Raw genomic sequence first — 23,502 nt, forward strand, 5'->3', positions numbered from 1 at the left:
ATGTTCATGGACATCTCTTTCTTTAGGTTAGGGAAGTTTTCTTCTATAATTTTGTTGAAGATATTTACTGGCCCTTTAAGTTGGGAATCTTCATTCTCTTCTATACCTATTATCCTCAGGTTTGATCTCATTATGTCCTGGATTTCCTGGATGTTTTGGATTAGGAACTTTTGTGTTTTACATTTTCTTTGACATTTTTGTCAGTGTTTTCTATAGTATTGTCTTCCCCTGATATTCTCTCTTCTATCTCTTGTCTTCTATTGATAATACTTGTGTCTATGACTTCTGATCTCTTTCCTAGGTTTTCTATCTCCAGGGTTGTCTCCCTTTGTGAATTATTCATTGTTTCTATTTCCATTTTTAGATCCTGGATAGTTTTGTTCAATTCCTTCATCTGTTTGGTTATATTTTCCTGTAATCTTTAAGAGTTTCCTCTTTATGAGTTTCTACTTGTTTACCTGTGTTTTCCTATATTTCTTTAAGGGAGTTATTTATGTCCTTCTTAAAGTCCTCTATCCTCATCATGAGATGTGATTTTTAAATCTAAATCTTGCTTTTCCAGTGTGTTTGGATATCCAGTATTTGCCTTGGTGGGAGAACTGGGCTCTGATGATGCCAAGTAGTCTTGGTTTCTCTTGCTTAGGTTCTTGCACTTGCCTCTCACCATCTGGTCATCTCTGGTGTTAGCTGGTCTTGCTGTCTCTGAGAGTAGCTTGACCCTCCTGTAAGCCTGTGTGTCAGCACTCCTGGAGACTGGCTTTCTCCCAGAGGGATCTGGGTACATAGAGCTATGTTACTGCATCAACTTCAGGAGCAAGCACAGATTGGAAGGATCCTATCCCTGACTGCTCCTAGGTTCCTGTGTCCAGAGTGCTCCAGGCAAGTTCCTCTTGAGCCAGGAATGTGAGCAGAAGTCGTGGTCTCCTTTGTGTTCTCAGGATTATATGCACTTCTGAGAGTCCAGCTCTCTCCCCCACAGGATGTGGGTATAGAGAACTGTGGGACTGGGCAGCTCCATGCAGACTGAAACTGGAAGGATCCTGTCTCAGACTACTCCTGGGTTCCTGTGTCCTGAGGGCTCCAGGTGAGTCCCTCAGAGCAGAAATGGTAGTCTTACCTCTTTTCTCAGGTGTGTCAGCACTTCTGGAGACTGGCTTTCAGCTCCCAGTGCCGCTCCTAGGTTCCTGTGTCAATGGATTTTCATATATCGAATCAACCATGTGTCCCTGGATTGAAACCTACTTGATCGTTGTGAATGATGGTGTTAATGTGTTCTTAGATTTGGTTTGCAAGAATTTATTTAATATTTTTGCATTGATATTTATAAGCAAAATCTATCTGAAGTTCTCTTTTTGTGTCGGGTCCTTATGTATTTTATGTATCAGAGTAATTGTGTCTTCATAGAATGAGTTAGGTAATATCCATTCTGTTTCTATTTTATGGAATAGTTTAAGGAATATTGCTATTAGCTCTTCTTTGATGGTTTGGTAGAAATATGCACTAAAGCTGTCTGGCACTGGGCCTTTTTTTGGGGGGTGGGGTGGGCTTAATGACTTCTATTTCCTTAGGTGATATAGAACTGAACCTGTTTAGATAGTTTACCTGCTCTTGATTTAACTTTGGTACATGGTATCTCTCTATAAGATCATCCATTTCATCTAGATTTTCCAGTTATGTTGAGTATAGGCTTTGGTACTAGGATCTGATGATTTTTTGAATGTTCTTAGTTTCTGTTGTTATGTCTCCCTTTTCATTTCTGATATTGTAATTTGGATACTATCTCTGGGCCCTTTAGTTAGTTTGTTGATCCCCCCCCCAAAAAAAAGTTCTTTGTATTGTTCTCTTTGGTTCTATTTGGTTTATTTTGGCACTAAGTTTGGCTATTTCCTGCCTTTAGTCCTTTTATTTGTGTTTGTTTCTTTTTGTTCTAGGGTTGTCAGGTGTGCTTTTAAGTTGCTGGTATAGGATCTCTCCAATTTCTTTACCAGGGCACTTAGTTTATAAATTTTCTTCTTAGAACTGCTTTCATTGTGTCCCATAAATTTGGGCATGCTGAATCTTCATTTTCATTGAATTCCAGGAATTCTTTAATTTCTTTATTTCTTCCCTGACCAAGTTAACTTTGAGTAGAAAATTATTGAGTTTCTGTGTATACATGGGTTTTCTGTTGTTATTGTGACAGCCTTATTATGTGGTGATCTGATAGGATGCATGGGATTATTTCAATCTTCTTGAATTGGTTAAGGCTTCTTTTGTGACCAATTTTATGTTCAGTTTTGGGGAAGGTACCTTGAGGTGCTGAGAAAAAGGTATATTCTTTTGTTTTAGGGCAAAATGTTTTATAGATAAATGTTAAATCCATTTGACTAATAACCTCTATTACTTTCACTTTGTCTCTGTTTTGTTTCTGTTTCAATAACCTGTCTATTAGTGAGAGTGGGGTATTGAAGTTTCCCACTGTTATTCTGTGTGTTTTGAGCTTCAGTAAAGTTTTTTTTTATGAATGTGGGCATAGATGTTCAGAATTGAGACTTTATCTTGGTGAATTTTTCCTTTGATGAATATGAAGTGTCCTTCTTCATGTTGCTTAATAACTTTTTGTGAGTCTATTTTATTGATATTAGGATGGCATTTCTAGCTTATTTCTTGGGACCATTTGCTTGGAAGACTTTTTTCCAGCCTTTTACTCTAAGGTACTGTCTGTCTTTGCTATTGAGGTATCTTTCTAGTATGCAGAAAAATGCTGGATCTTGTTTGCATATCCAGTCTTTTAGCCTATGTCTTTTCATAGGGGAATTGACTCCGTTGATATTGAGAGATAGTAAAGACAGATGATCGTTAGTTCTTGATATGTTTGTTGTTGTAGGTAGTATTATGTGCATGTGATTCTCTCCTTTTGTTTTAGTTGTGAGATGATTAATATTTTTTTCTTTGATGTAGATACCCTCTTTGTATTGGAGTTTTCCTTCTAGAATCCTTTGTGGAGTTGGATTGGTAGATAGATGTTGTTTGAATTTGGTTGTGTCCTGGAATATTTTAGTTTCTCCTTCTATTATGATTGAGAGTTTTGCCTGTTATAGTAGCCTGAGCTGGTATTTGTATTCTCTTATGGTCTGCATGACCTCTGCCTAAGCTCGTCTGGCTTTTAGTGTCTCTGTTGAGAAGTCTATTGTAATTCTGATAGGTCTGCCTATGTATGTTACTTGGCCTTTTTCCCTTGCTGCCTTTAATAATCTTTCTTTTTCCTGTGCATTTATTGTTTTGATTATTATGTTGTGATAGGGTTTTCTTTTCTGGTCCTATCTATTTGGTGTTCTATAGGTTTCTTGTACATTTATGGCCATTTCTTTCCTTAGGTTAGGGAAGTTTTCTTCTATGATTTTTATTTTATTCTTTAGTCTTCTTTACAGTCCAGACTTTATGCTCCTCCCGGTATACCCTACAATTGTTCCACATCCCACATCTACTGCTCCCTGTCACCAAGAGCATGTCCCCACCTCCCACCCAACCAGACCTCCCCACTCCCTGGGATCCCAAGACTCTTGATGGTTAGGTGCATCTTCTCTGACTGAGTCCAGACCCAGCAGACCTTTGCTGTATATATGTTGGGGACCTCATATTAGCTGGTATATGCTGCCTGATTGGTGACTCAGTGTTTAAGAAGTCCTGGGGGTCCAGGTTAGTTGAGACCCCTGGTCTTCCTATGGGGTCACCCTTCTTCTCAGGTTCTTCTAGCTTTTCTCTAATTCAACCACAGGGGTCACCAAACTTCTGTCCATTGATGTGGTGTAAATATCTGCATCTGATTCTTTCAGCTGCTTGTTGGGCCCTTTGGAGAGCAGTCATGATACATAGGCCCCTGTTTGTAATCACACCATAGTATGAACAATAGTGTCAGGCCTGGGGGGCCTCCCCTTGTGCTGGATCCCAATTTGGGCCAGTAACTGAACCTCCTTTTGCTCAGGTTCTTCTCCATTTTTGTCCCTGCAGATCTTTCAGACAGGAATAATTCTGGGACAGAGCTTTTGACTGTGGGATGTCAAACCCACCCCTCCACTTGAAGCCCTGTCTTTCTACTGTAGTTGGACTATTTTTGTTGAAGACATCTTCAGCTCCTTTGAGCTGGGAATCTTCATTCTCCTCTTCACTCTATTCTTAGATTTGGTCTTTTCATTGTGTTCTGGATTTTCTGGATATTTTGCAATAGGAGTCTTTTATGTTTTAAATTTTCTTTGACTGTTGTGTCAATTTCTTCTAAGGTATCTTCTACACCTCAGATTTTCTCTTGTATCCCTTGTATTCTGTTGGTGATGCTTATATTTTTTTAATTGCTGACATCTTTCCTAGGTTTTCCATTTTCAGTTTTGCCTCCATTTGTGTTTTTTTTTAATTGTTTCTACTTCCATTTTTAGGTCTTGGACCACTCTCTTCAATTCCTTCACCTGCTTGATTGTATTTTCCTTTATTTGTTTAAGGGTTTTATTTGTTTCCTCTTTAAGGAGGAAACCTGTCTACCTGTTTACCTGTATTTACCTATATTTCTTGCAATGAGTTATTTATATTCTCCTTAAGGGACTCTATTATCTTCACAAGACAAGATTTTAGGTCAGCTTCCTGATTTTCAGGTGTGTTGATGCATTCAGTGATTACTGTGTTGGGAGAACTTGAATCTGATGATGACAAAGTATATTGGCTTCTGTTGCCTATGGTCTTGTGCTTGCCTTGGCCATCTGGTTATCCCTGGTGTTATTTGGTCTCGGTATCTGTGTCTGGAGCCTGCCTCTGTGTCTCTGGGTTGCTGCAGGTCTCCTGGTAGGACTGTTGCTAGGGTCTTCAGAGGGGCAGACAAGCTGGCAATCTGTTGCTCTGGCTGCAGAAGATCTCCTGGGAGGCTTTCAGACTGTGGGTCTTCAGAGAAGCAGTCAAGCTGTTGCAAGCTGTTGCTCTGCAGGAATCTCTTCTCCTGGGAGGGCTTCAGACTGTGGTGTCAGTTCCACAGAATGCAGTGGAACTCCTGGGAGGTTTTCCAACTGTGGTGTCTTCAGAGGAGCAGACAAGGTCTGTCCCAGCAGAAGGCACCAGCTGGAAAGGGAGTGGAATTCGGGGTGATGGGTCCTGGGTCCACTGGTCTCCTCGGGAATCCCAGAAGCTGTGGCTGTTTGGAAGGATCCCTTATGTTGCATGCAAGGCCTTCAGACTGTGCTACCTTCAAGATGGTGATCTGCCCTGGCAGAAGGTGCTGACTGGAAGGGCTTTTTTTTTAAGATTCTTTTTTATTTTATGTTTATGAGTACACTGCCACTGTCCTTAGACATACCAGAAGTGGGCATTGGATTTCATTACAAATGGTGGTGAGTCACCTCGTGGTTGCTGGGAATTGAACTCGGGACCTCTGGAAGACTCATCAGTTCTCTTAACCATTGAGCTATCTCTCCAGCTTCACTTCATCTTCTGAAAGGTTTTATTCTGAGAGGTTTGTTCTGAGAGATTTTTAAGGGTATTGTGAATGGAATTATTTCTGTTATTTCTTCTTCAGTATGTGTGTGTGTTTATTTTTTGTATCCTGACACTTTATGGAAAAGTAAAACTTAGTTCTAGGAGTTTTCTGGTAGACTTCTTAGAGTCTCTTATACGTAGCATCATATTATCTAAAACTAAGAAAACTTTGAATTATCTTCCTGTTTGTATCTCTTCTCTTGTCATTATGGTCTAGCAAAGACTTTGAGCACTTTATTGAACAGCATTGGAGACAGTAGACTTGGTCTTCTTCCTGATTTTAATGATACTACTTTTTCTCCATTTAAGATGACATTAGCTATGTATTTGTCACATGTAGTTTTTAACGTGTAAAGGTATATTCCTGCCAACCTTATTCTCTCTGGAACTTCTCTTGTACAGGGAATTTGAATTTAGTTAAAGGCCTCTTCTGAATCTACTGCCTACCATGGAGTTTGGGTTTTAAGTTAATTTCTACATGTTTACTGATTTGTACATGCTGAATCATCCCCTCATCTCCTGGATAAACTCAACTTGATGGTGGTGAAATCTCTTTTTCATATGTACCTGTACTCAGTTTGCCAGTATTCTTTTGGAACTTTGGCATCAATTTTCTTTTTCATTGTGTTTTATGTTTTTGATATTAGAGTAATGCTGGCTTCATAAAAGTAGTTTAGATGTCTTCCTTATATTTGTATTATGTGGAATAATGAGTAACATTTGTTGTAGTCTCCTTTAATGATCTGATAAAATTATATGGGGACTCTGGACTGGGGACATTTTTAGTCAGGAGATTTTTTTCATTACTGTTTTAATCTCCTTTCTTGTAAATATGTTTAAATTATTGATCTCATCTTTATTTAACTCTCATAGTCTGGGAGTTCTTTCATTTTCTGTTCATGTGAGTTCCTTCATATTCTGTCCATGAGTTTTTAAAAGAGTTACAATTTTCCTTGACCGAATAACCCAATTCTTCTACCTTGTCTTCAAGATTTGATAAGAATTATGTTTTCTATGTGATCCACTAGTTTGGTGAAAGTTTTTGCTGAATTTTATTAGGTATTCTAAAAACTTCTTTCCAGATTAGTATCAATTTTGCTTTCTTCAGTACTTATTGATTAAATTCTGAATTAGAGGATCTAGCTAGTACGGAGGAGAGGGACTTAGTATCTCTTCATTAAATTCAATGTTAATATCCTGAATAATCATTATTTCTTTTCTTATTTGTTTGTGTTTTCTTGGTCTTCAATAAGAAGTTTATTTCTGCCCTCCTTAAATCCATTTCCTATGTTTATTGATATCATCTTATAATTCCTTAAAGTTTTTAAACACATTGAAAATTGTTCCTCAATTCTGTGTCTTCACTTTTATATAAGTTGTTCTTACTATAAACAATTACTACCTGATTGGTGGTCTTTAGAGAAGACATACTCTTGGTTTTCATATTGCTTGTGACTTTGCAGTGGGACCTAGGTATCTGAAATTAGATTATTGCTATGTTTTGTAATGTGAGGTTTTAGCACACTAGGTTAGAATCTTCAGTTGGGGTAAAAGAATGAGCAGATTGGGGTAATTCTGAAGGGGCAGAGCTAAGGGGACATGATTTGTACTGAGAAAAACAGCATCTGGAGGTCCAAGGTGTAGTAATAGGCTAGGCAGTATGAGAGGATAGAAATAGGTGAGGCAGAGTAGACTAGGTTTTTTTTTGTTTTTTTTTGTTTTTTTTTTTTTTGCTGGTCCTAGCTACATGGGCCAAGAGCTCCAGGTAAGGTTTGAAGACAGGTGAAGAGGTGAAGTTGGGGTTTTTCTCTTACTGGGGACTGAGATTAGGAAACTACTATTGCCTGAAGAGCCATAGTGAGATTGACTTGGCCTTCTGGTGAATAAAATTGGAGTTTGGGGGCAGCCTAGGGAGGAGAAAGGAAAAAACTCTGCCTAATGGTATGTTCTGTGTGGGGTCCTGGAAGAAATGGCAGATTTTTAGGTAATCTAGCTAGGAGGGATGAGAGGGACTTAGCCAGTGGCAGCATTAGGACAGAGGCCTAGAAAAGAGACATGACAGATGGTATGATCGGTGTGAGGTCTCAGGGAAGGCAGGTGAGGAGTTGGGAAGCCTAGGAAGTAGGAACAAAAGCAGCCTATCTAGAGGCTAAGTCTTCTCAAGGTTCCAGAAAATACGGTCTGTTTGGTGGCCAAGAGAGAAGGATTGAAAAGAACCTACCTACTGGCAGGAAGACCTGGGAGAGGACTGTGGACAGTTGGTTGGCTTAAGGTGAGGAAGGTTAGTTTAGCTGGAGGCATGAATAGCAGTGGAGCCCTTAGGAAAGGTAGGCTGGTAGCTGGCAAGCCTAGGGAGAGGAGAGAGTGACCTACAAAGCAGTGGGATCAGAAAATCAGGGAGGTGAGCTGGGTAGTCTACAGAGGAAAAAGAAAGGCCAACCTAGAGGCATAATTGTGGCAAGTCCACGAAGAGGCAAGTAGAATTGGGTAACTTAGGGACAAGTTAAGAAAAGGGTCTATCTGTTAGCACACTAGGCTATAGGTCTCTGAAAGGTGGAGGGTGATTGGCTGGCCTAGGGAGCAAGACTTCCCAGGTAGTTTTAAAAAGTAATTATTTCCTCCAGTTCTTTTTTGGTACTTTTTGTTCTTGGTATATTTTTGTCTCTTAAGTTTGTACCTTACCATTTTATTCAAAGTATCTGTCATACCTAACAGTTTTCTGGTAGAATACTTATGATCTTTTATACCTAGAATTATAGAATCTGCGCATGAGGGATACCTGGGCTTTTCTGGTTGTGTTCCTACTTCTTTCTCTTGTGTTCTTGTTCTACATAAGACATCAAGTACTGCATTGAAAATGAGTGGAAAGGGGAGACACACTTGTCCTGTTTTCTATATCAGTGGAAATGATTTATATTTTTCACCCCAGTTGGATGATGTTCACTATAGATTTGTCACATACAGCTCTTATTATGTTGAGATCAGTTCCTTCTATTCCTTATCTCTTCAGGGCTTTTATCACAAATGATTGGATTTCACCAAAAGCCTTTCCTAAACTTATTGCAATAATAATTTGATTTCTATCCTTGAGTATATTTATTGATGTATACATTTTTAATAATTTTATTTATCTTGGATATTTTATGTATTTACATTTCAAATGTTATTCCCTTTCCTCCTTCTCCTGTACCCTCTCCCCCTCCCCCTGCTTCTATGATGATGCTCCCATTCCCACCCACCCACTCCAATCTCAACGTCCTGGCATTACCCTATATTGGATAAACAAGCCTTCAGAGGACAAAGGCTTTTCCTCCCAATGATGCTGGACAATGCCATCCTCTGCCACATATGTGGCTACAGTCATGGGTCCCTCTATGTGTACTCATTGGTAGGTGGTTTAGTCCCTGGGAGCTCTGGTGGGGTTTAGTTGGTTGATATTGTTGTTCTTCCTATGGTGTTGCAAACCCCTTCATCTCCTTCAGTCTTTAATTCCTCCATTGGGGTCTCCTTGCTCAATCCATTGGTTAGCTGCAAGCATCCTCATCTGTACCAGTACGGCTCTGGCAGACCCTCTCAGAAGACACCCATATCTGGCTCCTGTCAGCAAGCACTTCTTGGCATCAGCAATAGTGATGGAGTTTGGTGGCTGCATATGGAATGGATCCCCAGGTGGAGCAATCTCTGAATGATCTTTTCTTCAGTCTGTGTTCCATTCTTTGTCTTTGTATTTCCTCCTGTGGGTATTTTGTTCTCCCTTCTAAGAAGGAATGAAGCATCCACATTTTGGTATTCCTTCTTCTTGGGCTTCATATGATATGTGAATTTTTTCATAGGTACTCCAAGCTTTTCGGGCTAATATCCACTTCTTAGTGAGTACATACCATTTGTGTTCTTCTGTGACTGGGTTACCTCACCCAGGATGATATTCTCTAGTTTCATCCATTTGCCTAAGAATTTCATGTAGTAATTGTTTTTAATAGCTGAATAGTACTCCACTATGTAAATGTACCACATTTTCTATATCCATTCCTCTGTTGAAGGGCATCTGGGTTGTCTCTACCTTCTGGCAATTATAAACAAGGCTGCTATGAACATAGTGGAACATGCATCCTTGTTCTATGTTGGAGCATCTTTTGGGTGTATGCCCAGGAGAGGTATAGCTGGGTCCTCAGGTAGTACTATGTCCACTTTTCTGAGGAACCTCCAGACTGATTTCCAGAGTGGTTGTACCAGCTTGCATTCCCATCAACAATGAAGGAGTGTTCCTATTTCTCCACATCCTCGCCAGCATTTGTTGTTGCCTGAGTTTTTGATCTTAGCCATTCTGAATGGTATGAAGTGATATCTCAGGGTTGTTTTGAATTGTATTTCCCTGATGACTAAGGATATTGAACATTTCTTTAGGTGTTTTTCAGCCATTTGATATTCTTCAGCTGAGAATTCTTTGTTTAGCTCTGTATCTCATTTTTAATAGGGTTATTTGATTCTCTGGAGCCTAACTTCTTGAGTTCTTTGTATATATTGGATATTAGCCCTCTAGGGATGTAGGATTTGTAAAGCCCTTTTCTTAATCTGTTGGTTGTTCTTGTACTTCTAAGACCTTGATGTTATTTACTTATTAGATGTTATTTATTATTAGATTATTTATTTGACATTACCTTGATTTGTTTATGTAAACACTTATAACCATACAATTTTCTCTTGGAGCTACTTTCACTTTAACCAAGAGATTCAGATGTGTGGTGCTATCATTTTCGTTAAATAATAGGAACTTAAAATTTTTCTTCCTACTGTCTTCAATGATTTCCTGGTCATTGAAGAGGACATTCTTTAGTCTCTATTCTATATAGCTGCTTTTGTTTCATTTGCTTTCCAATTTTATTCCACTGACCTTTGATAAAATACATGGGATTGATTGTTTGTATCAGATAATTTGTATTTTGAAAGCTTGCTATGTGACCCATAACATGATATGAAATTATTTAAGGTGAATCTTGACTCTGATGTTTCTTTGTTAATTTTTAGTTATGGTAACCTATGTAAAGTTGACAGCAGGGTGTTGAATTACCCATTCTCTTACATCAGGACCTATCTGACCTTTTCTTTCCTTGAGGGTTTATAAAATATAAGCCTCAACATTTGTGTATACAAATTTATAGTTTTTATTTGACTTAATGAACTGTTAACTTTGTTAATATGTAGTGCCTTTCTTTACTCTTTGATGACTGTTGGTGAGGGAGCTTCTTTATCAGCTAATAGAATAGTTACAGCAGATGGTTTAAAGATTTTTACTTAGTAGATTGATTTCCATTGTTTAACTTTAGTCTGTGGTTGTCTTTGCCAATGAGGTGTGTCTTGGAGACAATGGATAATTGAAGAAATATTGGTTTTTAATCCTGTCATCTCTCTTTTTCAATTATTATTATGATTTGAAGTCATTTATGTTTGAAGTTCTGTTGAAAGAAATTTTCATAGTTTGTGCTTATCTTTAAATGTCCTCATTTTGCTTTGTATTTTTAAAAGGTAGTTTTGCTGTATATAGCCATCCTGTTTTTAGTCATTTACTTTTAGGGCTTGAAATATATCATTGTATGCTTTCCTGAATTTTAGGATTGCTGATGAGATATCTGATGGTATTCTGATGTGTTTGGCTCCATAGGTGAGTTGGTAGTTTTTCCTTTAAGCCTTTTACACTGTTTCTGTGTTTTGTATTATTGACTTCTTAACTACAATATGTCTTGGAGATCCTTTTCACTGGTCATGTCTATTTTAAGTTCTAAATTTCTCTTGTGTTTGGATATAATTTCTTTCTCTACCTTTGGGGTATTTTTCCTTTAAATTTATCAAATTGATTATTCATGCCTTTAGCTTTCATCTCTGCCCAGGGAATTCTTAGTTTGGGTCTCTTGAATGTATGTCTCAGAGATCTTGGAAGTATAGCTATGATCATTTTTTCTTTAGATATGACTAAGTAGACATATATAAATATCTTGGTCAAAGAACTATAGGCAACTAAGGACTTCTAAGGAGGCAGGGGAGTTAGTATTCTGCAGAGATTAGCCCTTTAATTGGTTACCCAATACCTAGTGGTCAATCCTGAAGTTACATACATATAAGTAACACTAGATGAACTCAGCAGGTTGTTTTTTCATATATATATATATATATATATATATATATATATATATATAGAAAAGGCAAAGAACTTGAAAGAAAGCAAGGGAAAGGGACATGAGACATATTGGAGGGAGAAATGGGAAGGGAGAAGTGTTATAATTATACTTTAAAATTTTCAGAAAAGTAAATTTGTTGTTGTGAGATTGTCCTCTATCACCAGGAACAATTTTTCTTTTTAATAATTTAGTCTTTGTAATATTTTGCAAATTACAATCTGTTCATACTCATTCTTCACCCTGCCTTAACATCCTTTTACCCCCACCAATCTCTCTTTTCTCTCCCCCATCAGGTCTAGACCCTATTTCCATGTGTTTTTATTGTGCTTTGTGGTCCACTGACTTTAACCAGGACCACTCACATGCACTGGGCTGTGGGTCTACCTGCGGGAACTTAAGTAACTCATCAGTGGCTACAGCGCTGAGCTAGACATTTCTTCTTCATCCATCCTTGACTGTCATTAACACTCTTAGGTGGGATAGGTGCCCCATAAGTGCCTTCACTTTTATGATTGAATGTTTAATGGCATCATCTTTTACAGGTCCTATGTAGGCAACTCCAGATCTTGTGAGTTTGTGAGTGTCGCAGTCATATTATGTTTATAAGGCACACACCTCCTCATTCATCTGTTCCTTTATTTATTTCCACTCACTTTTCTGCCATGTTCTTTGAGTCCTGGAAGGGGTTTAATGCTGAGCACTCAGTATTACTAAATCATTATTTGCACCTTGCCCAGTCAAAAGTGTCTGAATTAATCGTTATTTAATGCAAAGCAAAGCTTCTGTAACAAGGATGGGAACAAGCATAATCTACTGGTATAAAAATATTCAAAAGGTACTTTGACAACATGTCCATTTACTAGAACAATGGTAATAGGTTCATCCACAAATCCCATGACTCCTCAACTACAGACCTTTGACCTGGTATACAGTACAGACCATGAACTCCTTTCTACTGAGTGGGTTTCCGATCTAATTGGATATCATTTGCTTTATCCTATAGCAGTAGTGCCATTATTTTACAAGTAAAATAATTCCTGGTAAGTTGGTATTGTGGCAGATAAGGATGTTGTTAACTTTATCCCCAGCTGCTGGCATGACAATTTCCAGAACTATGAAAGCTAGCCAGCAATAAGGAAACTTCAAACTCATTAAAGCACTGTTTCTCTGTACTGTGCAACTAAAGAATGTGAATCTTCAGCAATATGATCTTTTTATCCAGTTCCGGTGGGCAGCCAGTGGAAATACCCTTAACCTGTATAAGTTATGAGACCTCTAGGCACCTTGTGGCCAATAACTCTGAGATAGGAGGCTCATACCTGGGACTTTCATTTTATAACCTAAGTCTTTTGGAATCAACATCATTTATCCATGCATGGTAGTACCTCCATTTAAAGCATTTAAGGTCTTTTTAAGTTTTTAAAATTAGTTTCTAAAGTAGAAGTTTCCATGTGGTTTCTTCATACTTCCTCAGTTTTGGTTAACTTTCCTTTTGTACCCCATCTTGGCCTCCATTCTTCATTACCCTCCTAGTTTAAACCTTGCTATCCAGAGAATTTCTTCTCTCTGTTTTTATAATACATATATTATAATGAATTTAACTAGAGCTATACGCATGGGTGTAGGAATAAAGCTTTCCACTGGAGGATGAACGTGCCAGAGGCTACACCACAAAGACAATGACCCTCCTTTCCCCAATTCCCATCATCAACCAATAATTCCCATGGGCTTCTGACTCAACAGTGACTGAATGTTGACAGGCTCAATCTAAGGTGGGCTGAGTTCAGGCAACCACAGCTGCTATGTGTTCATGACTGCAAAGTCAGTGACATGCACAGATCTACCTGTATTCATGTATATTATGGCTATTACATCTGTAGTGACACAGTATTCACCAGTCACTTGTTCTCAGCACCATGAGTCTCTGCATTCACCATTATACACTACATAGAAACATCCCTGAGCCTAATGCAGCATTCGTTCTGCTCCCTTTGCTTTATTTTATTAGTTTATGTTTTCCAGGGCTGTTTAGAAGAAAATTGGATTTTTGACTACAAAAAATTGATATTTGACCTCAATCCTAATGCTATCCTATAGAACTTTATTACCTGACTTATGTCTCCCATAAGGTTGAGAAACAGAGGCACAAGGATAATATTAGGGGAAAAGCAATGAGCTAATGGCATTAAAAATTATGAAGTACAAGAAGAAAGAAATTCAGAAATGGGATTGAGGGGAATAAAGTACAAATTAGAGGGAAAGTATAAGTGCTAGAACCGTAATAAATAATATAGAAAAAAGTTATAGAATGAAATCATTAAAGGAATGGACATTAGTAGAAACCTATTCATGAAAGAGACAAATTAAAACCCAAACCACTCAACAATTGAAATAAAAGTGTAATTTAAAATTAACAGAAATAAATATTAAAATGAAGAAGACACTATTATAAAATCAGTGTCTTTTCTATTGTCATGAGTATTGTTTCCCTATCCCTTTGGTGTCTTCTGTAATGAACTCTGGGTAAAGGGAGGACTTCTAGTCCTAGTTATTAAAATGTTAGACTAGTGTGTCCTCTCTGATGTGTCACTCACACTTGAGTTTTCTAGGAATCTCAGTCTGACACCTTATACTTATCCCCTACAAGATGGTTTTTGGTATGCTAAGGATCATACTTTCTGTGTAGAGTGTGTGGAAGTTAATGCTCTGAGGGCTGTGGAAGGTGGGGACACATTCAGCCTTAGTGTTTTCTTTCACCCAGGTCCCTCTTGGGTTTAACTAATGCACTACCACAGTCCTTGGCTGAGAGTGTGTACCATGTTCAGTATACACCTCATGTTTCTACATTGTTGTTTACCTAGACAGTTATGGATTTAGTACTTTCCACAACTTACATAGGCTTCTTCTCTAGAGAACCATGGGGAAGCTCCTGTTCAAGCCCCTGTATTGTACTTCTGTTGCAATCTTCATGACCTGCGTGGGACATCTGTCCGTCCATCTTAGCCCCATTTCCTGGTCATGTCTCTTTAGCCTGCTCATTCTCTCTATTTAATATTCCTATAGCACCTGTCCTCAAGAGTGGATAGGACCACTATGATGAATACTAATGATCTGGAACCCCAACATACAGTACGTGCCAGTTAATATCCACCTTTATCTGCTGCTCAGGATGTCTAGCTTTCGCCTCACCTTAGGCTTTTTTCTCTGCATCCAGCTTCTTTCCCCCAGGTTTCACCTGTCCTTCATGTGCTCCTGATATTTTTTGATATTTGCTTCTTAGGAATAAAGTCTATTTTATTTTTAAGATATATTTTTATTATTTTTCGACTATGTGTAGGTGTGTGTGTCTGCATGCATGTATGTACCTGTGAGTGCAGGCGCTCAGGGTTGTGAAGCTGCCTGATGTGGGTGCTGGAAACTGCACTCTAGTCCTCTGGAAGAGCAGCAAGTGATCATAACTGCTGAGCTCTTTCCAGCCCTACTCTACTCTTTTAGTAATCCCAACTTTGACCATAAAGAGACAGTTTCTATTCCACCATTGTTCCCTGGATTATTCTTTCTGTAAGAAATGCCAATCTATTTTCATTAAAATATACTTTTCTTAGTATTGGCGTTCAACTATGTCATATATATTGTTTCCTCATAGATTATTGACATCTAATGACCACTAGATATTTTATATTAAAGATATTTAGTTTATATACACACTAAAGTTTTTATTGTGGTGAAATATGTGTAATACAGATTTCTATTTTATATATTTATTCTTATGTTATGTGTATTGTGTGGGCACACATGTTCATGTTGTATGTGGGAAATGCATGTGAGTGTACAGGTTCATGCACCCATGTATGTAGAGTACAAGGGTGGGGAAGTCCTTGGAAATCCTCTTCTAGTCCTCCTCTGCTCATTTCCTCTGGCTAAGACTCCTTGGTGAATTGGAAGCGTGCTGCTTTGGGGCTAGTTGCCATCAAGGCCCAGAGACTTGCTTATCTCTACCTCCCAGTTGCTGGGTTTATAGGCAGTGCGTAGGTTTATAGGGTGCTGGGAATTTCCCCAGCCCTGTTCTTATGGTTCTTATCAACATATGTTAAGTATGTGAATAAACATTTTCTCAAAAAAAAATGTTTACCTTGATAACACGATTAAAATTTATGTAAATTTCCACTATTGTCAAATATCAAATAAATTTAAATATCAAGACTAATTCTATTCTATTTCCCTTAAATAGTTTCTTCTCGGCTGCATTGAATGTTAAACAAGTTATGTGCCTAGAGTCCTCTCCACCCCCCATCTTCTGCAGTCATCTTCTATGTACTTGCCAACTTATTATTTTTATTTATTTACAAACATTATAGTGAACAATTGTTCCCTCTTAGTTCATAGATTTTCCTTTATTGGAGGGAGAGTTATAGCGTTTTTATTATTTAAAATAATTTTTAATGTTAAATATATTTTGATCATATTCTTCCCCTCCCCCAAGTTCATCCAAACCCTCCCCTCCCTACTTATCCAACTTTAAGTTGTTTTTCAAAAGACAAACAAAAACACAGTACAACAACAAAATTCCCAAAACCAAGGAAACGAAACACAACACCACCCCAAAACAATACACACACACACAGACACACAGACACACAGACACACACACGCACACACACACACACACACACACACACACACTGTTATGTCAGTCAATTATCCTGAGCACAAGGCCTCCCTGGGAGCTGTTGATAAACCCAGTGTCACTCCATTGAAAAAAATTAATTCTTCCTTCTCCTACCAGGTACATATGAGAGTTCAATTGTTAACCCTCACACTGTTTCCCAGGTTTTCATTTGTTCATTCATTCATTCATTCATTCATTCATTCATTTACTCATTCACTTTTTAGAATATAACAAAATAAAATATAATAAGATGAAACAAAAACTATTACATTGAAGATGGATAAGGCAAGCCAGCAGAAAGAAAAGAGCCAAACAGAGAACATAGGAATCAGAAGATACTCATTCTAACACTCAGGAATCCCATAAAAACACTAAACTGGAAGTCATAATATATGTGCAGAGGAACTGTAACAGACATGTGCAGGCTCTGTGCATAATGTTTCAGTCTCTGTGAGCTCATAGGAGCTTTGATCATGTTGATTTAGAGGGCCTTGTTTTCTTGGTATCTTCCATGCTCTCTGGCCTTTACACCTCTTTTGCAGGGCTCCCTGAACTCTGAGGGGAAGGATTTGATGAGGATATTCCATGTAGGGCTGAGTGTTCCAGAGTCTCTCTTTCTCTGTATATTGTCTGTCTGAGTCTCCTGCTACAGGAGGAAGCTTCTCTGATTATGGATGAGGAAGGCACTAATCTACGAATATAGTAGAATATAATTAGCAGTCATTTTAATAACACATTTTTTTAAACCCACTATTATTTAGTTTTACTTTAGTTCCCTGCGTTATCTACTAGTCTCCTATTCTTGGTCACCCAAGCAGTAATGGGTATGGGTTCCATCTTGTGAAGAGGACCTTAAATCAAATTGGTTATTGGTTGGCTACTCCCACAAGCTTTGTGCCAGTATTGGCCTAGCATATCTTGCAGGTAGTACACCATTGCAGATAGTGGATTTGTGGCTGACTTGGTGTTTATGCTTCTCTTTTGACAGTGTGCAGAATATTTTGCTGTGTAAAGATGCTGAAATGCAGAGATGAAGGTTCTGTGTAGAGCCAGGCATGGCATCTCTTATGTCTGATACATGTTTATGTAGGTGTTCTGTTCATCAATAGGGTCTCACTGTCAGTTTATGGAGAGCAACCTATAGTCTTGGCTACATACTGGTTGTTTGGGGATTCCCATGGGATACTTTGGCTTATAATTTAATTAGGTATAACCAAATCCCAGTATCAGAAGTTTCATTTGGAGACAAAAGATGGCCAGCTGGAAGTCTGTCTCCTCCATTATTTGATGATTTCATTTGGATCATTTCATACACACACACACACACACACACACACACACACACACACACACACACACACATATATATATATATATATATATATATATATATGTTTTCATAACACCCCTCAAATCTTCCTTAATTTTAGGTGTCTCTCACCGTATTCCCTCCTCCAACCTCTGTCTTTTCCCCCTCCACACTTGATCCTCCCATTCTACATCCCTATCCTTTTCTTTTCACACTTTTACTTCTAAGTACCTTTTGTAGGGATGAGGTTTAGTGGAAGAGCACTTGCTTAATATGTGAAAGACCATGGGATCAGAAAGAAAACTAAATGCCTAAATTAAACATTTTAAACTGTTCTTGCATGTATTGTGCTTATTCTTTGGCTATAGGCTAACATGATCCCAAGTATCATTTTTATTACCATCATTATTTTTTTTATTCCCCTCCCCTCCCAGTTTACCCTCTGACGGTTCCACATTCCATACTTTCTCCTTCCCCCAGCCCCTGTCTCCATGAGGATATTCCCACCCCATCTACCCCACCAGACCTCTAAACTCCCTGGGCCTCCAGTCTCTTGAGGGTGCATCTTCTCTGACTGAACCCAGACCTGGCAGTCCTCTGCTGTGTGTGTGTTGGGGGCCTCATATTAGCTGACATATGCTGCCTGGTTGGTGATCCAGTGTCTGAGAGATCTCAGGGGTCCAGGTTGAGACTGCTGGTCCTCCTACAGGGTCTCCCTCCTTCTCAGCTTCTTCCAACATTTCCCTAATTCAGTCAGAGGGGTCGGCAGTTTCTGTTCATTGGGTGGGTACAAATATCTGCATCTGACTCTTTCAGCTGCTTGTTGGGTCTTTCAGAGGGCAGCCACGATAGGTCCCTTTTTGTGAGCTCTTCATAGCCTTAGTAATAGTGTCAGGCCTTGGGGCTTCCCCTAGAGCTGGAACCCACTTTGGGCCTGTCACTGGACCTCCTTTTTCCCTCAGGCTCTTCTCCATTTCCATCCCTACAGTTCTTTCAGACCAGAAGAATTATGGGTCAGAGTTTTGACTATGGGATGGCAACCCCATCCCTCACTTGATGCCCTGTCTTTCTGCTGGAGGTGGACTCAACAAATTCCCTCTTCCTACTTACTGTAGGGCATTTCCTCTAGGGTCCCCCCCTTAAGTCCTGAGAGTCTCACCTCCCAGGTCTCTGGTATATTCTTCAGGGTCCTCCCAATCTCCTTCCTCCCAAAGTTGCACATTTCCAGTCTTTCTGCTGGCCCTCAGGGCTTCAGTCCTTTTCCCCCACTTAATACCAGATCATGTTCCCCACCCCCCATCCCCTTTCCCTCCCAGGCTCCTCCCTCCCTCTCTCCCTCTCTCCTTGTGGTTGCTTTCTTCTCCCTCCCAAGTACAACTGAGGCTTCCTCACTTGGGACCTTCAGCTTGTTGACCTTTTTGAGTTCTGTGGACTGTATCTTTACTGTGTTGTTCACTGGTTAAGGAGTTGGTTATTGTTCCTTCCTGCTGTCACCAAATTCAATTGTAGGTCTGGTCTTTGAAGTGATTCACTCTTGTTTTCCCCCTATTCAACAGTAACTATCAGCAGAATATATTATATAAAAATATTTTTCAAATAAAAGAAAAAATAATGATATAATTAATAATTTCTATTTTGAAATCAAGAATTTTTGATTTACCAAGTTTACCCTACTTATCATTAATTAAATATGACTTGCTCCTCCTCGTTTGATTTGCATATGCTACTATTCTAATCTGAAATACTGTGTATGGTCTTTGTAGTACTTTTGATTGGCAGTAAGGAAACTCTTGGGCTTAGTAACATGACTTAGGGATAAAGGCACCTGCCACCAAGGTTTACAGACTGTGTTCAATCTCTAGGACCCCTATATATCTTTTAGCTTCTATCACAAATATTTTTAAATTTATTTATTTGAAAAATTTATAAATACTTCACTCTTTAAAGACATACTACTGTAATACAAATATTTTACTATTTAATAAAAGTAATACAAATATTTTGCTATTTAAAGGTATACTATACCTTTGAGTAGTATAAAGGTATAATAGTAAAATATTAAATAGTAAAAGATGTTATACTTTTAAATATAATATGTAATTGGTTTAAAATTTAAGACATTGTACTTGTTGCATAATATTTTAATTTAATATAATTATTGTATTCATATTGACAAAATGTATAATTATGGGATGTTGGCAGTCTGGAAAGAAAATTAACTTCTATCATTATCAATACCTTATTTTAAAGATAGTTATATTTTTTAAAGTATTCAAATAAAATTATTTTTATGGTGCTAAAAAGTGAAGTTTATATATTTATAAACATTTTAGGACTTGATCATGAAAATTATTTCATATATTTATCTTTGCAAAATGACTCTAATATATTGTTTTTATCTATTAGTTTTCCAATCTTTGAAAATCCATATCCAATGGACATTCATGAGTCACCAGTTACATGCACAGCATATTTTGCCGATTGCCCTCCAGATTTGATTCTAGTACTCTATTCTATAGGAGTCAAGCATAAAAAACAAGGATACAGTAATAAGGTACAGTTTTGCTGTTCTTGTATGTATGGTCATGCTTTTTTGCGTTATTTTACTTTCTGACTTTCCACACAAGTTGATTTGACTAAAACTTTGTAAGTTGCAAGCCGACATTGTCAAAGATGTAACTAGTGAAATTTGATTTTCTTATTTCAGTATAGTTCTAAGCATGTAAAATAATAAATTTCCCATACACTAAGTATATGATTACATACTAAGACCTATTTATCAGTCATGCTTATTTTTATATTTTATATACATACATTATCAAATTCATGAGTAGACTTTAATTCTTTTGCATGGATCAAATTTTACAGAATTCAAGAATTAGTTTTTTTCTTAATTTATCATTTGAAAATCAAAATTAAGCCAGGTGGTGATGGCATACACCTTTAATCCCATCTCTTGAGAGGCAGAGGCATGTGAGTCTCTGGGTTTGGGGCCAGCTCAGTCAGAGTGAGTTCTATGACAGCCAGGGCTACACAGAGAAACCCTATCTCAAAAAAACACACACACACACACACACACACACACACACACACACACACACACACACAAGAAAAGAAAAGAAAAAGAAACACAAAAATCATTAAAACTTTTGTTATTAATATAATGAGATTTTTCTTTCCAATGTTTAAGATTCAAGTATTTATAATTATCACAAATTATCCAATATGATTCCTGTTATTGGCCCAGGATAATTGAAATGTACAATTCAAAAAAGCACTATTTACATGTGGTTCTGGGTCAAATGGCACCGCAATAGCTTATTGGCACTACATATTACATGACATTTGTTGCAACACTGTATTTATTCAGTTAAAAATACTTCTTTTATTGGTTTATATAAATGGTAATGTTGGTTAAAATCTATTTTTAAACAAATTATTATTCTGCATTTATAGATCTATTTGTTTGACAAAGGAATTGATAATAACTATGCACTTCATCTTTGGCTGTTTTGTAATGACACATTATTAACTTATTTTTTATTATTTTGTAATATTTTAAAACTATAAGTCATTTAATTTTAAAAATAAAAGCCACATATTCTCCTTAATAATCTATTTAGGAATGGCCAGTAAGTGGAGGAGCTTGGAATCTCGGAGCACAAACGTATCCAGAAATTATTATTACTGGGTAAGTAATGTGTTTTACAAGTCTTAAATTATAACAGATTATAAATTATAAATTTAATAACAATAAAATATTTAAGTCTTGATACATTTATGTAATGGTATTCTGGCAGAATCATTTAAGTATGAAGTAAGAATCTAAGAAATAACTTTAAATCATAGTTCTTAACTTTGGCAAAAAATACAATCAAATTGTTAGAAACAATTACACAGAATTACAGAATTATTACAAAAGAAATATATTTAGATTATACTAGCAGAAGAAAATCATAAGAAAATTGTGAATGTGATTCACAGGAAATTCTTTATTTGAAAGTCATAGAATATTAACTTCAGGAAAGTCTTTAACCTAATACCATGATTCCTATGAATTTCAGGAATCATGCTTTTTATCCCCATTTCTATAGTTGAATAAAGATGTCCACCACAGACTCAAGTATTTATTGCCTTCTTGATGTCTACCTGGTAGGGCTATCTTGGGAGAAAGGAGAATCTCCAGGAGGTGGGAGCCATGTGGAGGAAATAGGCCAGTAGACGTGTGCCTTGAAGGAGCATACCCAGGGTCTGGTCCCTTCTTTTTACTTTGCTTCCTTCTATCTACCTTGAGATGAATAATTTGTCACACGTTCCAACTGCTAAGATGTGAACTGTTCTGCCACACCCTCCCTGCTGTCATAGACTGTGAACCCTTGAACAGAATCAACCTTTTAAACCCTAAGTGTTTAAATCAGGCATTTTATCCCAGTGACAAAACATCAAACAAATAGATAAAGTTTGTTTCAAACTTTATAGCATCAGAAATGTCACTGCTTTGTGGACCAGCACACTTCATGTTCTAATATTAGGGACTAAAAAGACATACAGATAAATATATACATAAACCTACATGTTAATAAATTCTTTAATAGGACCACATAGTAATTCTTGTGCTATGTGTGACAAGTTCCTCATCTAACACAGTATTTGACCTGAAGAAGCCAGTAATCTGAGACTGTGAGCAGATACTAACAAAGCAAATAACAGAAATGATTTCTCCTTACTCAAAGAATGAGGAAAGAGCAACCTACTGAAACATGTTTCTTAAACAAGTATCATTAAGTTAAAACACACACACACACACACACACACACACATACATACACACACACACATACATACACATACATGCACACACACATATATATACACATACACACACGCACATACACGCACACACACACATACACATACACGCACACACACATACATACACATACATGCACACACACATACACATACATGCACACACACACACATGAGTGTGCTCACACACACATACTCACTCTCTTCGCTTTCCAATATAAAAACACTTTCAATGTATCTTTAGAGTGAGACTTAAAACTACAAGTAGTTTAATCTCTATTTTTTTCAAAATTACATTGACTGTTGTTTTTCCTTTGCATATAAATTTGTAATTCATTTTATTTCTACAATTTTTAAATATTTCACCAAGGATTACATTGAATCTATATGTTATTTATTAGAACCACTATAAGCATTATCATCAGAAACATACTGCATCAGTAATTTTATCACTAATTCTTTTCTTCTGATCAGCATTTCATATTTTTTCAGCATATGGCTCTAGCATAAATTATAACAGTTTCTAAGTGTCTTGCAGTATCTTATTATTATAAATGATAATTTATACTTTACTTTTCTGAGTTTTTTTTTCTGTTACAAAGAAACAGTATTTATTTTTGTATGCTGGCCTTCATTTAAGTATCACTCTCATCGGGTAATTGAGTTTTGGTGCATATCTATTATAAACTCAACAAACCGAAGCAATTCTATTTCTTCCATTCAGCTTGTTGGTTCATAATTTGTTTTTCTTAATGAAATATTTAATCCCTCTATTATAACAGTGAATAAAATTGTGAAAGTAAATATTTTTTCTTTGTTCCTCATCTAAGGGGAAATCATGTTCTTTTATAGTCATGTATGTTAGGCGATGTTTGTGGAAGGTTTTGGCTGTCCTTTAGCAGACGAAAGGCAATTCTCTCCTCCTTCATGAATGATGTTGAGTATTGGTCTAGTGCCGTTTTGCGTCATCTGGCAAAACCAAACGTGTTTTCTTATGTAAGCTTTCATTCTGGTTTCATTCTATTTCGCCAACTGGTTTTTATTAA

General features: G+C 37.3%; 1 protein-coding gene across 1 annotated transcript in view; it reads left to right on the forward strand.

Annotated features, from left to right (window-relative positions):
* Positions 1 to 23,502, forward strand: part of Stxbp5l (syntaxin binding protein 5 like) — a 171,706-nt gene that overhangs the window by 53,892 nt on the left and 94,312 nt on the right. Inside the window, exons 8-9 of the mRNA XM_032899379.1 lie at positions 20,054 to 20,201; positions 21,271 to 21,338. Coding sequence (XP_032755270.1) covers positions 20,054 to 20,201; positions 21,271 to 21,338 — 216 coding nt within the window. The remainder of the gene's footprint in view (positions 1 to 20,053; positions 20,202 to 21,270; positions 21,339 to 23,502) is intronic.

The sequence above is a fragment of the Rattus rattus genome, chromosome 4 (assembly GCF_011064425.1).
Source record: "Rattus rattus isolate New Zealand chromosome 4, Rrattus_CSIRO_v1, whole genome shotgun sequence".
Lineage (NCBI taxonomy): Eukaryota > Metazoa > Chordata > Mammalia > Rodentia > Muridae > Rattus > Rattus rattus.